The 17,626-nt window shown below is 40.2% G+C and overlaps 2 protein-coding genes across 2 annotated transcripts; one reads left to right on the plus strand and one right to left on the minus strand.

Annotated features, from left to right (window-relative positions):
* On the minus strand, nt 1-9,172 carry qpctla (glutaminyl-peptide cyclotransferase-like a). The gene is made up of 7 exons (XM_061719405.1): nt 8,547-9,172; nt 4,564-4,710; nt 4,191-4,484; nt 3,131-3,292; nt 1,265-1,364; nt 1,071-1,187; nt 1-977 (listed from the first exon to the last, which is right to left on the minus strand). Exons 1-7 carry the CDS (start codon nt 8,763-8,765, stop codon nt 832-834), a joined length of 1,185 nt encoding a protein of 394 aa, XP_061575389.1. The 5' UTR covers nt 8,766-9,172; the 3' UTR covers nt 1-831.
* Nucleotides 9,173-11,105: 1,933 nt separating this feature from the next.
* LOC133441780 (ribonucleoside-diphosphate reductase large subunit) lies at nt 11,106-17,151 on the plus strand. The gene is made up of 4 exons (XM_061719408.1): nt 11,106-11,260; nt 13,659-15,640; nt 16,467-16,655; nt 16,737-17,151. The coding sequence occupies exons 1-4, from the start codon at nt 11,242-11,244 to the stop codon at nt 16,929-16,931; spliced, it is 2,385 nt and encodes a 794-aa protein (XP_061575392.1). The 5' UTR covers nt 11,106-11,241; the 3' UTR covers nt 16,932-17,151.
* Nucleotides 17,152-17,626: the final 475 nt, after the last annotated feature.

Consider the following 17,626-nt stretch of genomic DNA (forward strand, 5'->3'; position numbering starts at 1 on the left):
ATTAACACACACTGACAAAACACAAGACAGACAGACAAAGTATGCAACATGGAGCTGGATTAAATTCAATGTACCCGTTCTTACATGTGCCCTAACGTCAGCGCTGTATTCACAACGTGCTAGTATAACATTTGTAACAAACTGGTTTTTCAGCTTGTCTGAGGGACTATGCTGGTGAATATTCCCACATGTCCTGTATCCAGAGATCGGAGAATGAATGTTGTAACATTTCTCAGTGTTTTTGACTTCACAAAAGTTAAAATGCTTGAAAAGAAGTGAATAAAATAATTGTAACTTCATTGTACACTTGACTACGACTTCTGTTCCCTCAGACAACATCTGTAAGATGACAGTTAATGTAGTCAGCACAAAAGTGCATAAGTGAGAAGGATCTAAACTGATCTGAAGGCAAAATCGAAGGCAAAATTATTCACAGAAAGAAGCTACCGTAGTTGATGTCCACCATCCTTGCTGCACATGAAAAGTTTGCAGCTGATCACATGACAATCTTTAAAAGTGCATCTCCTTAATTCATCAATAAGGCTAAGATGGGTTTTTTCACAGCAAGGAAGCAAAAAAAAAAAAAGTCCTTTTAATTAACAACTTCTCCTTAGATACTCGCCATATATGCTCGTCAGCTGGTATGTAACTTTAATTAAGACTTGACATCCTCTCCAGTCCAACTCATCCACCAGACCAGTTCCAGTCCGAAAATGACAATTCTTTGGTATCTGGTTTTCCAGTTCTGCTGAGTTGATTTCTCCAAAAGTTTTTTTTGCACCTGGTCATTTCTCATTACCTCTGGACTTCCACAACAGATGTGTCTTATGCTTAAATGCCCAGGTATTCTGCAAGAAACACAGCCATGATTTTAGTGAGGTTCTCCACTGTTGGACGGTGCATATTTTCCTCCGTGTCTTCTAGTGTATGCCAGAACTGAGGGAAGGGAGTGGCGATGACATGCAGCACAGGAACACCTGTGTTATAAGAAGGATGAAGAGAGTGATGACCACTAACAGCTTGTGTTACACACTAACTTTACAGCGATATCTTAACAGAGACTCGCTTGCCTTTGTGAAGGAAGGGAATGTGGTCATCCTGCACAGGTCCAAGGTACACGTCCTTCTTAAAATACGTCTGCTCTGACGGGTGAGATGCCAAGAGACCCTGTCGATGGAGTCTCTTCTCTGAGAATGAAAGAACAAAAGGAGTTTGAGCACAGAATAGGGAAAGGTTTAAGTACAGTGTCAGAATCAGCTCTTACCTGCAGCGATCAAGCGGTCAAACCAGCGCGCCGTGTTATCAAAGTGATTTGCAATCAGTGGGTCGGGACCGCCGAGCAGGTCTAACAGCACAAAAAGGTCCTAGAGAAGAAATTTCAAACAAAAGAAAGAAGAAAGCAGCTTGAATTTGAGTTTCCATTTAATAGTGGTACAAAACACAGCTAAATTTGAGTTCTATAACTTTATTAGGGAAATTATCATCAGGGAAACCAGAAATGTTCCTGGGACCGTGTTGAAGCCGTTTACATTCACTTTTCTCCCCAGAAAGCATCCTTGCAGCATAAAAATATTAGACTCAAGACACCAAAACTGGCAGGCTGGTCACAAATCCCCCCCCCAAATGCCTGTAAAATGATGTTCATTGACCTAAAGAGAGTCTTGTCGAAATTCAGATCCTGAAAATGCCTGTAAACTCATTTGCACCAAATCACTTTCTGTGATTATTTATTTGTGTTTGAAGTTACTAATAAGTTACTAATAATAAAAAAAACGCAGCCTTCTCACTTTGGAGGAGTTCGGGACTGAAAATGTATTTTCCTGTGAGTGGTTAGGATTTGCAGAGAACTGTGACATCACAGACCCAGATCAGACTAGCATTATTCAGCTTTCAAGTCTTTATCTCCACTCAGTTTCATATTTTGTGGCCTTTCCTGCATCTCTGAAGTGGGTAGCGCAAAACAGTGATGCGGATTCCAAACGAAGACAAAACCTCCAGGAAAAAGGATAAGATTAAAGTTAAGACACTATAACCCCACCCCCTGAATCTAGTTGCTATGAAAAGAGCAGGTCAAAAAGAGAGTTGTTGTCATGCATCTTTCCAGTATTTTACCCCCAAAAAAGAAGAAAAGCATGTCACAAACATTATATCAAGACCTCTGGGGAAAAAATAAATAAATCATAAAATTTCTCTTATAAAAATGTCAAAATTTGACAATTTTTTTCAACATTTTCTAAATAGCATTTTTTTTTAAAAAATTTAGAGAACTGATGAAAAGTACACTATTGACTTGTAATTCAAGACCCATGTTTCAGTTCACATGATGCTTCACCGCTAGAGGGTTACACATACACACATAGGCAATTAATCACGAGTATTTTCTGTTTTCCTTTTTCTCTCTCCTTTCCTCTTTCTCCCCACAGAGGAGCTTTGTTTCACATATTGATTTGGCATGAGATATATTTAAGTTGGATACATCCTGAAACAACCCTCCCTATTAATCTGGGCTTGGTACCAGCGCAGTCTCTGTCAATTTTTTGGATGATAAAGTAATATGTTTTGAACTGTTTTCAAGCAAATGTGCAACAGCCCTTCTTTTCTTTTAGTCACTAGTACTCTGCATTTTCTGTTTTCACTGTTTTTTAGATTCAAATGAAATTTCGTCAAACTAATTTACAGTTCACATAAATCCAATAAGTATTCCCCCCCCCCCCTAAAACTTTGAAATCACAAATATTTTTTTGACTGATCCAGACCTTTAAGTCTCAACACAAAAAAAGGAAATACATACATTTTATACGTTTATTGCCAAAACGTTAAGGAGCTGTTCCACAAACTGAATTAACTCCTTCTCTCTGAGGATGCAAAGATGCACAATGTTACTGCTACATGCCAACTTTGCAGTTTATGTTGTGTTATGTTTTCCTTAAATCAACATTTGCTTAAATCTGCTTGGAAACAGATCATTGCATTTAATTGTAACTTTTGAATTCAAGTCACTTCACCTGACCAACTTGCTACTATCAAGTTGCCACAATGGTGAGCTAAATCCAGCCAGGCCATCTATAATTCAGAATACATCTGGTTCATGACCACAGTGGATGTGCATTTCTGTGTGCGGTATCCTCACCACGGCCTGGAGCATGGTGGCATGGGAGGAGGCTGCAGGGTGAGGCGTGTTAGCCATGAGCTCGGCCAGGTGACGGGAGCCGTACAGCGAGTCTGTGGCCGTCCATTCTTCAAACGACTCCTCTCCGTCAAAAAACACAAGCTGCAGAGTAACTGGAAGTTTCTGGAGGAAGAAGATGAGAAAATTATCCGATTAAAAAGTGCTGCACAGAATACGTCCATTTCTATTATGCAATAACATGTCTTGTGTAATTATAAAATCAATCTTGGGGGAAAAAAAGAAGCAGCACATGAGGCCAATTTCTCCTTCTGCAGTGTTGTCGCAGTGATTATGTACAGTAAATCCCAGCCTCTGGAGGGACAGCGTTGTACAAAGATGACTGCTGCACTTTAAATGGGGGTTGGAGTCAGCATTTTCTACCCTACACTGCAGCCTCAGAGAGAGAGCAATGAAATGAGTGTGTAAGGAGAAAAAATAGGGTAAAAGACATTTTGCAGCATCTCACGTCTTTACACCACACCAGAGGTGGAAACACAGTGAAGTAATACGTAATAGGAACTAGGGATGGGCGGTATGGACAAAAACAGTTATCACGATAATTTCTGGCCTTTATCCCAATAACGATAAAAAAAATACCAATACAAAAAGTGTCATCAACGGGAATCTTTCTTTCTTTCTGGCATTTATCCCAATAACGATAGTCGTTTCTTTCTTTCTTTCTTTCTTTCTTTCTGGCATTTATCCCAATAACGATAGTCGTTTCTTTCTTTCTTTCTTTCTTTCTTTCTTTCTTTCTTTCTTTCTTTCTTTCTTTCTTTCTTTCTTTCTTTCTTTCTTTCTTTCTTTCTCTCTCTCTCATTTCCTCAATTTATCGTTTTTACCGTGAGATGGCAAATTCTTACCGTGGGGAATTTTATTGACGGTTTATCGTGAACGGTAAAATATCACCCATCCCTAATAGGAACACAATCTATTAGCCTCTGTGCCAGCTGCTGTCCATATTGCAAATGTCAAGATGCACACACACACCCACACACACATTGAACAAAATGGCACATGCCTGCTGTTTGAACGTTTTAAGCTGCATGTCAAGAGAGGTGGCAAGCTCCAGGATCATCGCACAGGGCACTGCAGAGTCACTGGCCCCGAGAAACACCTTCTCTGGGGCCCTGGGGTCTGGAGGAAGGACCTTGGAGTCATAGTGGCAGGCGAGGAGGAGTCTCCGCGGAGCTGAGGGGTCCAGAGTGGCCATGATGTTGGTGAAGGTGACCTGCCCACGGGGAGTTGGAGAGTGGAAGGAGTCCAGGTCTACGGACCAGCCAGCAGACAGCAAAGACAGTGTGGAAGTGATGTGCTGAGGTAGGCAGAGAGTTCAAATACAAATTAGGTGTGTTTGTGTGTAAAAAGACGAGTCTATGAATATGTACACACACCTGCTGTACAGCCAGGCTGCCTTGTGTCCCTGGGAGCCTCTCTATCAAGATCGGGCGCAGGTGAGTCTCCCACATGCGAGTGCCATCTACCTGAGAGGCCAGACGCCGAATTTGAGTGGGAGAGCACTTACTTGGTTTGTGGGAGAGCTGGAGAATGAGAGAGAGATCAGTAATGACAAGAAGGATCAGTTATTTTACATGTTTAAGACTGTGTTTGTTTTAGGGTTGCCAACCGTCCCTTGAAAAACTGAATTGTCCCGTATTTATAAACTAAAGTACGCGTCCCGTATTGGGCTGAAAAAGGGACGCACTTTGTCCCGTATTACTGTGAGAGGCAAAAAATAGTCTTAAAATGCCAATGGAAAATGGCATTGATCTGTTGAGTTCAGGAGTTATTTTTTTCTGTTTTTACTACAACTGTAGCCTACAGTCATGGTCTTTGAGGCACAAATATGTTTACAAGTTTTCTACAGACTTTCTGTTTGCACTTTTGTTATTATTATTATTATTGCAGTAAAGTTTAGTTTAGTTTATTTCGGTCATGACATCACAAAAAAAGAATAAAAATAAGACAAACATCAAAATAGCTTTTACAAAATTAAAAATTAAATAAAAGTGACAACAAGGAAACGAATACACTGTTCAAAGAAAACATTACAAAAAAGTTTCCAATATACAAATAACATCTAGGCTGCGGCTGTAACCGCTGCCTCTCGCCTGAAAATAGCTGGGATAGGCTCCAGCAGACCCCCGTGACCCTGCAAAGGATAAAGCGGGTATAGATAATGGATGGATGGATGGATGGATCTAGACCGAAAAAGGTGTAGGCTGAAGCAAAGCTTATTCATTGCCTGCCCTCAAAAGGATTATTTAAAGTAATGAAATAAAAGCAAGAAGTAAGAGATAAAACTGCCAGTAAAACAAATTGCCTCCATGGGGATAACAAAAGGTGCAGTCTACATGGTGCAGGTGCAGTCTACATGTTTCCTTTATCTTTGAATAATCAAATCAAATCACCAATTAAATGAATACCCAAATCAACATAGTAAGCATCACCACTCATTACTTTGGTATAGAGAAATCATCACTAAAAATGTGCACTATTACAGAATGGATGTTCTGCTTTCTTTCTATTGTTTTATATTAATTTATACAATTTGAAGTTAAGCGGGACAGGTTTATGTTTAAGAAAGATACTTATGTTATTCAGTTCAATTTGTTATTTTGTATTCCATGTGTTCATGGCATTCATAAAGATGCATCTGTAGCAACTAATAATGTAATAACGGCTCATAACGTAATAACTTAAATGTAATAAAAGTTCATAATGTAATAACGGCTCATAATGTAATAACTTAAATGTAATAAAAGTTCATAATGTAATAATCGGCTCATAATGTAATAAAATCACGAGTGCATAACGTAATAACGGCTTTGCGCATAATGTAATAACTTATTACATTATGAGCCTTACCGGTGCCGCTCATAAAGTAATAACAGCTCATAATGTAATAATGGCTCATATTGTGAGAAAAGTGTTGCATTATCATAATTTTTACCTCAGCCATTCCTGCAGGGGTGGAAGGAAATGCTTTCACCTCTGTCTGTGTCAGCAGGATCACACAATTTCTGTGACACGTGGTGGGGTATTGGCCAACTTAGATGTCATATAACTCCACCCCCTATACACGGCGGGCCACATTAACAGGAAGAGAAGACTTATTGTTTAACGCATCATCCCCTATAGGTCAAGTCCATGGTATAAAGGTCACAATATAGCACACACTGACAACCAGAATGGACTAATGGGCAGAAGTCTGTGTTTGTCTATGATTTGTACATAGGTGTTGCTACGGTAACCAACTCAAAAGCTGGCAGGACAAGAGGGTGGATTAGGGAAGAAGGAGGGGGGCTGTAGTTCATGTAGTTTAAAAGAGCATTTTCTTTGTTTACTATTGCTACAATAAATGCAAGACACAATAACTTCTACAATAAAAACACATTGGTCTTTTCAAATAAGTAAGTGAACACTATTTCCTTCCATATAACCTGATGAGGTCCTTCCAGTCAAAATGCTACTGCCAATTTAAAGCTAGGGTCTACGATATTCAATTTTTTTTTTTAAGACACCTTCTCCCCACACACACCCCCTCCCCCCTGTGCTCTGGCTCTCATGATGCTCCCACCCCCGACACACCCCCTCCGGTATAGGAGGCAGGAAGTAGTGAGGACTGTCCAATCACTGACATTCAGGCAGATTGACCAATTCGGCCCGAACCGCACCTATTGGACCCTATTGGACCCTATTGGACCCTTGTTCTTTCTTTTACAGGAATGTGAAATTCTCCTCTCAGTGCTTTAACAATGACATCATATGTCTCATCATCCATCACTCGATTTCCATGGCCTTCAACGTTACTAACCCAAAGCGCCAGTGTGAACAGAACCAAAATTGTCATGTCCAGTCTCATTGTTCCTTTTCTGTGAATTAAACAAAATTCATTGATTCCTTTTTTTAAATTTTTAGAATCCATAGATTAATGTAAATATTGATTTATTTTCAACAAATAGGATATCTGCTTATATTTTAGCGTGTTATGCACCTATACAGTATGATACAGGTCCTTGATGAACCTCTACCTGTTGCTGGTTGACAGAGCCACAGATGACCAATTAAAAACACTTGTGATTTTATTACATTATGAGCCGATTATTACATTATGAACTTTTATTACATTTAAGTTATTACATTATGAGCCGTTATTACATTATGAGCCGTTATCACATTATGAGCCGTTATTACATTATGAGTTGCTACATGCATCTAATTCAATTCAGATTCGAGTCAAATTTCACTCACAAAAAGGGGCTAAAAAAATTCACCACTCCAGGAAGGGTGAAGGCAACCGGGTTGGCCGGCCCTGCAGATGAGGGGTCCCTTATAGGCCTGTGTTGAAAAAATCTATTTCCCAATTCTAAATCGATTCTCATATTAATTCCTAAAAATCAATTCATATGTCTAAAGATCGATTTTTTTCTTTTTTCTTTTATTTATTTATGTATTTTTTTTTCATCATTACATTACAACTTTTGGTTATTTTTTTGTTTATCCCCAAAAAAGGAATGTTTTGTTGGACACGAGAATAACTGGTGCCATGTTTTTGCCTTTAAATATGTTTAAATGTATGAAAACATTAAAGTGTTAGGTTATAATTGCATTAATTGTCTATATTTAATTACTTTATATACTGTCTTGGGGTTACATTTGCAAAAAATGCTAAAAACCAAATGCTCAAAAATTAAAAACCAAAATAAAACTGATTTCATCCGTCTCTGTTTCCTCCCTGGATCTGTTTGATAATTCTGACCCACACGATGTTTCTGAAAGCAGTTCTATCAGCATTCTGGGAGCTGATTGGTCCTTACAGCATCATTAGCTGCAATACTTGCTGTTTAATCTCAATATAATACTAGTAGTATTTTACTGATGTGAAACATTCATGTTATCCAGTTATGCTTAAAATGTATAACTAAAATCCCCCTTTTACCTCAATAAGCAAGAATTAAAACTGCTTAATGGGGTTTGTTCAATAGGATCCATAGGGTGGGTGGGTAATGTCTGGGGTTATGATTTTATTTCTATTTATTTATTTATTTTTTGCCCTTAATTTATGTGTTCATTTTGCATTGTTATACTTAATTATATGGGCATTACTTTTTTTTTTTTTTGTATTTGCTTTTTGTTATTACAATTATCTATTCATTTGTTGTTGTTATGTATCGGTGTTTTTTTTTTTTTTTAAATATCATATACAAAATTTGATCACAAAAAAAAAATTATAACCCCCTTCCCTCCCAATGAATAATGATTCTGAATCTTAAGAATCGGAATCGAATCGATTCTTGACATTTGAATCGATCCCCAGCCCCTTATTTATTTTTCAGGAAGTTGGCAACCCTGGTTAGTTTGAGTCTTCTCTTACCCTCTCCCTGGTCAGGTCTGGAGCGGGCATGGTGCGGCTCCCGGCTGTGCTCGTGTCCTCTGACAGGTAGAGTCCCAGCAGCCCCGCCAGCACCAGCACACCGAGCAGACACAGCAGCAGCACCCGGGCCCGGGGCACCCTCACCCGGCCACAGCCGGGGAAGGAGCCGCCGCCGTTGCTCTGCTGCAGGGGCTTGTACCGCCGACCGGACCGGGACATGGCTGTCTCTGCCGTCCCTCGGTCTCTCTAGTAACAGCTACGTGTGCAACAAACCCGCGGGACGACGTGGGAGGGAGATCCAAGCCTCAATTATGGTTCCGCGTTAAATCGACGCAGAGCATACGCCGTACCCTACGGCGTAGCCTACGCGGCGACGCGCATCGTTGGTTCTGCGTTGGTGACGCGGAACCATAAATCCTCCCATATTATCCCATATGAATCAATTCTCTGTTATCGAGAGACCACAAACTCTTCACTTTGTTGTTAAGACTCATTTAAATTCACTAACAGGTAAACATGCTAGAAATACAATAGGGATATCACGTGAAAAACTGCTGTATTATCGCAAAAAAAAATTGTAAACGTGTAGAAACTTTAAGCTTTCGTAGCATTCTGTGATTAGATGGCGTTACTTCTTTTCGAGTGCTTCTAACAGTTGTGTAGTGCTGCCACACCGCCCCTGGCGGCCGGAGGAAGGCGTTTATTAACAACGCCCCCTGGCGGCCGGAGGAAGGAGTTTATTAACAACGCCCCCTGGCGGCCGGAGGGAGACCACCAGGAACATTACAAGAATGAAAAGACTTTTACTACCTACCCATTCAACATTCTGAAGAATTTTATTTATTTAGGTCATTTAGCTCATTTTCCTATTTTTATAAACGAATTTCAGACACATTAGTCACTATTGAAAATCAAAGACTGGAAAAGCTCCAGTTATTGTAACCAGTTATTTATCCACCTCTTATTTGCTATCTGTCACAATGTGATTATTAATTATTCATAATATTCTCATAATTATTCTCCCCCTTAGATTTGTTCACTGTTCCGTTGTTATGTTAATTATTGGCCTGGATGACTCCTAATTTCCTCATTACTGTCTAAATGTTTCTGTTTATATTGTTCATTTCTGTTTATACATTTTATCTGTCATCTGTCATCCTACGTCACTTTTTGTAAAGACTCATATCCGGCACTTTTTAATCCTCATATTGTACATTTCTGTTTATTTCTGTTTATACATTTTATTTTATTCTATCTCTTATTTTATCTCTATATATTTGTTTGTTTTTATATTTTTATTTTTATTGTATTGCCTTGTGTTGGATTGTGCTATATAAATAAACTTGCCTTGCCTCATTTGAGTACATGAATAAAGTTTGTTAAAAAAAACATGTATTTAAGTACTTCGTAATGAGATACTTATATTTTATTAGAGTGTCAGAGTCAGAGTCATTTTTATTGTCCCTCTAGGGGAAATTCTTTTATCAGTCTGGGAAAACAATCATCATACAAACACAGACATACCAAAAGAACAATTAAAACATTAAAACGTGACATAGTAACCATAATAAATGAGTAAAAGCAAAAGTGCTTTCATCAGTGCAGGCAGAAAGATAAAAATATATTAAAAATATTAAAATTTGTGCGAGTTGATCATTTTAACAGCGGTTGGTATAAAAGAGAATTTATACCTATTGCTATTGGCCTTGGGAAGCCTATAGCGCCGCCTAGAAGGGAGAGGGACAAACTCTTCTGACAGAGGGTGATCAGGACTGGTCAAGATGTCTTGTGCCTTATTCAGGACTCGACCTTCGTAGATGTCAGTCAGAGAGAACTGCTGAGTGCCAATGAATAACTGGTACTACAACTGGTACAACTGGTACTATAACTGCTGCTGAGTGCCAATGATTTTACTGGCTGCTCTGACAATGTCCTGCATCCTCTTTTTGTTCTGCACTGTCAAGTTGCCATACCACAATACAATACAGAAAGTTAAAATTGATTCAATAAAAGACTTATAAAATAACACCATTAGTGTTTTCTCCACATTTTGTGCCTATTTTTCTTATTGTAAAATGCATGTATTTTATTTTTTGGCAAAACATAATACAAATATTGTAGCAACCATATTTTTTTAACATGTTGTTTCACTAGATTTTTATTTTGGTCATTTTTATTATAGTTTTAACACTGGATTTTCTAACAAGGAAGGACCTCCCACAAAAACACCCATGTATGGTGAAACTGCTTTATCTACGTTTATATTTTCATTATTCTTTTAAAACTAATTTCTGTCATCATGAGCCGAGTGTGTTTGTATGGAATATAAATTGTGAGACATATTACTCTGCATCCTGGACAATGTGGTCTATTTATACAAAACACAATTTTAAAAAATAAGAAAAAAAAAGAAGTTTTATAACCTGCTACTTCCCCGCCAGATTGTAAAACCGGAAACGGAACCTGATTGGTCCGTGTGGTTACGCCCCCAGAAGATCCTGTCGCTGGTTGGTTCTCAGCCACGTCAATCACATTTAAACCCGCCCAGTGTTACTAATACAGCGTTAGCGGGAGTCTCACCGGTTATTCGCGGGTTATCTTGCTGAGAGGGGACCGAGTCCTCTGACTTTGTGGAGAAGATCAAGTTGTAGCTGCTGTTTCTTTCTGGAAGCGATTACCATCCCGGTTGTGGAGGATGCATGTGATAAAGCGAGGTGAGTTAATGGAGCAGGGCCTCATAGCTCTGGTGCTAACAGACATCAGTGATGTTGATCACATTTACACTCTCCTCCAGACTCTGTCTGGCTGATTTAAGGGCTTTAACAAACCAGAGAACTTGCGTACAATGTTTGAAATTGAACCTGTTGTCAAATATTTACCAGTGACTAGTTTTACTAGCCACAGGCTGAAGTTATTAACCAATTGACTCCTCTTACTGGTTGTTTAGTGAACTTGTTAGTATCGTTTTCGTAAGATGGTCATGTGCAAAGTTTAAACAGGACAGTGGTGTTTGAAGCAGGTTTTTGAGTGTCTTTGTCTCTATGTAAGGGCTCAGCCTTTAGCTTTTGTCACAGATGGCGCCAAAATTTTAAAAGGCTCCTCCCCTTCCTCATGCATTGTTTGTGGACAATAGTCCGTTTCTGGTCAGTTATGAAATGGTTTCAAACTGACTTATTTATTGAAATGTGACATTTTTGATTACAGAATGCAGATAGTTCCGGCCCTTGATAACGTATCGCTGCGCGAGTTCAAAGCGGAACCTCTTAACCGCATCACAACGTATTACTGCGCCAAGACAGAAACCAGCTGATAGTTTAGCATAAATGAGATGGAGATTAAATATATAGTATAACATATTTAATAAATTGTATTAGTGTATAGTGTAGAGTTCGGGCAGATTCAGGCGGCTTGCCATAATATATAATACGTTCTATGTGATATTATACAGGACTGTCTCAGAAAATTAGAATATTGTGATAAAGTCCTTTTTATTTTCTGTAATGCAAAAATGTCATACATTCTGGATTCATTACAAATCAACTGAAATATTGCAAGCCTTTTATTATTTTAATATGGCTGATCATGGCTTACAGCTTAAGAAAACTCAAATATCCTATCTCAAAAAATTTGAATATTCTGGGAATCTTAAGCTGTAAGCCATAATCAGCAATATTAAAATAATAAAAGGCTTGCAATATTTCAGTTGATTTGTAATGAATCCGGAATGTATGACATGTTTTTTTTTTTTTAATTGCATTACAGAAAATAAAGAACTTTATCACAATATTCTAATTTTCTTCTAATAAAGATGGACAGGTCATCAGTTTGTCACAGGGCCAAAAAAGACCCAAAAAAATCCTGTCTCCTTAACTTTTTGGAGTCCCTCCTAAATTCCACTTTATTGGTGCTAAATAAATAACCCCACAAAAAAAAAAAAAAATCAGTGCACAATTACACAAACCCCTCTGGTAAATGTAGCATCAGCAGAAAACTAGATGTGCATGTTTTCAGAGTGACCTGGAGAAAAGCCAGGCTGGTACAAGGAGGACATGCAAAAAAAAAAGAACATCATCCAATAGTTTTTATACCACAAAGACACCAGAAACTTCAGACAAATGTTGGATGGGGAAAAGATGTGTCCTAAAATACAAAAATAGACAATTTTTTTTTTGGTACATGGATTTTCTCGTCAACGTTTTCTTATAATTATTGTTGGGTTGGTGTGAGAGTGAATGTGGTTGTATCTTTTTTCTATTACCTGTCCAGGATTTGTTCTGTCTTTCATATGAGCTGGAGTAGGCTCCAGACTAGTGATGCACCGAAATGAAAATTTGTGGCCGAAACCGAAAATAATAATAAACACTTGGCCGAATACCGAACATGGTTCTTCAGCAGTTTTTCATTTATTTTGCCAATTTTTTTCATCATTGCATAAATCAAATACATTTGATTTAGGCATGCTTTTCAAAGAAAAAAAATCTTTTACAAAATTACAAGGTAGAAAATATTTATTGAACATAAAAAAATGAATTTTTTTTTAATTTCCCAGCATTATGTTGTTTTGGTTCCACCTCCTGGTGAATATTAGGTAAAATTCTTATGGGGTTTTTTGGTTGGCCAACGATTTATGTAGTGCGCAACGTTACGGGACGGAGCGGCCAGTCTATTTCCTTATTTTACAACGCCGTTATTGTTCGGTTTTTTTCCCACTTATTCCACCGAAAGTGTTTTTTTTGTCATTTTCGGTTACCGAACAATCGGTGCATCACTACTCCAGACACCCTCTACAAGGGGAAATGGAGCTTATGAATGGATTTAATTCAGCTAAACAGACTTTTGAGGATCAGTATCATCAGCTCACGAAAACAAGCTTTGCTTTTTTTTTTTTTTTTTTTTTAAACAGTCCAGCAGAACATTTTTTGTCATCAGAGGATCCTAACAAACTACAGTCTGTCCCAATCAGTAAAACTATGTATTTTAATGATTTTTGATTCCTTGTTTGGTGTTTAAATCCTACTTAAAAAGTATCACTGGCATTGGTCTGGAATCATAAACTCATGTACACTGGTATTTGAACTCACTGAGCTTGAACTCTTTCCTTATTTTTTTCAGATGGACGCCAGGAGCGCGTCATGTTCGACAAAATCACCTCTCGCATCCAGAAGCTTTGTTACGGACTGAACTCCGACTTCGTGGATCCAACTCAGATCACAATGAAGGTGATTCAGGGTTTGTACAGCGGCGTCACCACCGTGGAGCTGGACACGCTGGCGGCCGAGATCGCTGCCACTCTCACCACTAAACACCCCGACTATGCCATCCTCGCTGCGCGGATCGCCGTCTCAAACCTGCACAAAGAAACGAAGAAGATATTCAGTGACGTGATGGAGGACCTGTACAACTACGTCAACGTTCTGAACGGACGCCACTCCCCGATGATCTCAAAGGAGACGCTTGACATCGTCCTGGAGAACAAAGACCGCCTCAACTCAGCCATTATTTACGACAGAGATTTCTCCTACAACTTCTTCGGGTTCAAGACCCTGGAACGCTCCTACTTGCTGAAGATCAGCGGCAAAGTTTCAGAGCGCCCGCAGCACATGCTCATGAGGGTGTCGGTCGGGATCCATGGGACCGACATCGACGCCGCCATCGAGACCTACAACCTGCTGTCGGAGAGATGGTTCACCCACGCCTCTCCAACACTCTTCAACGCTGGAACCAACAGGCCACAGCTGTCCAGCTGCTTCCTGCTCGCCATGAAAGACGACAGCATCGAAGGCATTTACGACACACTAAAGCAATGCGCCCTAATCTCCAAATCTGCCGGCGGCATCGGCGTGGCGGTCAGCTGCATCAGATCCACCGGGAGTTACATCGCCGGCACCAACGGCAACTCCAACGGGCTTGTCCCCATGCTGAGGGTGTACAACAACACCGCGCGCTACGTGGATCAGGGCGGCAACAAGAGACCCGGAGCTTTTGCCATGTACATCGAGCCGTGGCACTTTGATATCTTTGACTTCCTGGAGCTGAAGAAGAACACAGGAAAGGAAGAGCAGAGAGCCAGAGATCTCTTCTACGGCCTGTGGATCCCCGACCTGTTCATGAAGAGAGTGGAGAGCAACCAAGACTGGTCTCTGATGTGTCCGAACGAGTGTCCCGGTCTGGACGAGTGCTGGGGGGAGAAGTTTGAGGAGCTCTACACCCGATATGAGAGGGAGGGGAAGGTGAAGCGCACCGTGAAGGCTCAGCAAGTGTGGTACGCCATCATCGAGTCCCAGACAGAAACCGGCACGCCGTACATGCTGTACAAAGATGCTTGCAACAAAAAGAGCAACCAGCAGAATCTCGGCACCATCAAGTGCAGCAACCTCTGCACAGAAATCGTAGAGTACACCAGCGACGACGAGGTAGCGGTCTGCAATCTGGCGTCCATCGCTCTCAACATGTACGTCACCCCAGAACGGACTTACGACTTCAAAAAACTGGCAGCTGTGACAAAAGTAATTGTCAAAAACCTGAACAAAATCATCAACATCAATTACTACCCAGTGCCTGAAGCGGAGAACTCCAACAAGCGCCACAGGCCCATTGGAATCGGCGTCCAGGGATTAGCCGACGCCTTCATCATGATGCGTCACCCGTTTGAAAGCGCCGAGGCTCAGCTGCTAAACATCCACATCTTCGAGACCATCTACTACGCTGCACTGGAGGCCAGCTGTGAGCTGGCGGCCGAACTCGGCCCCTACGAGACGTACGAGGGCTGCCCCGTCAGCAAAGGCGTCCTTCAGTACGACATGTGGGACAAGACGCCCACAGACCTGTGGGACTGGAAGCTGCTGAAGGAGAAGATCGCCAAACACGGCGTGAGAAACAGCCTGCTCTTGGCCCCGATGCCCACGGCCTCCACGGCCCAGATCCTGGGCAACAACGAGTCTATCGAAGCCTACACCAGCAACATCTACACCCGCAGGGTGCTCTCTGGAGAGTTCCAGATCGTTAACCCTCACCTGCTCAAAGACCTGACGGAGAGGGGGCTGTGGAACGAGGAGATGAAGAACAAGCTGATCGCCAACAACGGGTCCATCCAGGTAATGATCTATCCATCAAAATATAGGGGCAAATTGTAAAAGTTAAGCTTTTGACACCCGTTGAGATGCCAAACGCCCGCAAGATTCAAGCTGTAATACTGTAAAAGTTAAACTGACCAGTAGGGATGGGCGGTATGGACTAAGAAATGTATCACGATAATTTCTGGCATTTACCCCGATAACGATAAGAATGACGATAAAAAAAAATACCAATACAAAAATGTTGTCAATGGGTTTCTTTTTTTCTTTTTTCTTTTTTTTTTCTTTCTTTTTTTTCTTTTTTTTTCTTCTCTTTTCTCTTTCTTTTTTCTCTTTTTTTTTCTTTTTTTTCTTTTTCTCTTTTTTTCTTCTCTCTATCTCTTTTTTTCTTCTCTCTCCTCTTTTTTTCTTTTTTCTCCTTTCTTCTCTTTTTTTCTTCTCTTTTTTTCTTCTCTTTTTTTTTTTTTCTTTTTTCTCCTTTTCTCTTTTTTTTCTTTTTTCTCTTTTTTTCTCCTTTTTTTCTTTTTTCCCTTTTTTCTCTTTTTTTCTTTTTTCTCCTTTCTTTTTTTTTTCTTTTTTCTCCTTTCTTTTTTCTTTTTTTTATTTTTCTCTTCTTTCTTTGCGTTGATTTAACACAGAACTATAAATCAGCTTTACACAAACATCAACGGGAATTTATCATTTTTACCACGAGATGACAAATTCTTATCGTGAGGAATTTTTTTGACGGTTTATCGTGAACGGTAAAATATCACCCATTCCTACTGACCAGCAGTCTGAGCTGTTTGAATCTCCTTAATCTTGTTTCATCTACACTTTTGAGACATTTTTGTTGTTCTTCTGACAGGAAATCGCTGAGATCCCTGACGACCTGAAGCAGCTGTATAAAACGGTGTGGGAAATCTCTCAGAAGACCATCCTGAAGATGGCTGCCGACCGCGGCGCCTACATCGACCAGAGCCAGTCCCTGAACATTCACATCGCAGAACCAAACTATGGAAAACTAACCAGCATGCACTTCTTTGGCTGGAAACAAGTAAGTGACCCATCGGGGACCAAAATGCAAACTTTTTCACCGTGAATGAAAAAGCCTAATTAAAGATGTCTTCCTGCCTAGGGTTTGAAGACGGGGATGTACTACCTGAGGACGAAGCCGGCCGCCAACCCCATCCAGTTCACCCTGAACAAGGAGAAGCTGAAGGAGGCGGAGCCGACGCCGACCAAGAGCCCAGAGCACGACAAAGAGAGAAACACGGCGGCCATGGTGTGTTCTCTGGAGAACAGAGAAGACTGCATGATGTGCGGCTCGTAGACCGTCCTGTCCACCCCGACGCGCTTCCTAAACACGTCTTAGTGACTTGAGAACAAGCCCCTGATGCTTCCATGACAGTTAACTTTGCCTCTGATTGAGTGCATGTTTTGGCACTTGTCAGAATGTATAGGATTTATTTTATTGAAACTAATGTTGATTTGCATACGATGCAGAATAATTACAAATGTATTTTATGTGAAATAAAATAATTTTGTCAGAGGTTTTGATGGTCGAGTCATTGAATCATGGTTGAAAGTGAACCATTTGGATTTTGTTGCAGCTGGAAGAAAAAGTTTCTTTTGAGGAAAAACCTGCATTTCTATTAGTTTAAATTTGAGGACGGCTTGTTCAAAAACCTGCCTGCCAGTCTAGGGTAATCTATAAAAATGTGCATGAGGGTTTCTAGTGAAGACACTCGAATTCTTCAAATCCAAGAAGTGATGTGCATTCATAGATTTATCACCAAAAAATAAACTTGATTCATTCTTTAACAAGGACAAGTTTGTGATTTGCAGTTTTAAAAGATAATCTACGTCAGGGGTCCCCAAACTTTTTTCAGTGGGGGCCACAACAACTTTCCTTTCTGAGATGGGGGGCCGAGGTTAGTCTTTAACAGGAAATGATCTGCCCCGGCTTAACCAGTGGACTTCAGTGTAAAGCACATCTCTGTGGGCTGATTCTTCTTTCTTTGCAGC

The sequence above is a fragment of the Cololabis saira genome, chromosome 4, assembly GCF_033807715.1.
Source record: "Cololabis saira isolate AMF1-May2022 chromosome 4, fColSai1.1, whole genome shotgun sequence".
NCBI classification, from domain to species: domain Eukaryota; kingdom Metazoa; phylum Chordata; class Actinopteri; order Beloniformes; family Belonidae; genus Cololabis; species Cololabis saira.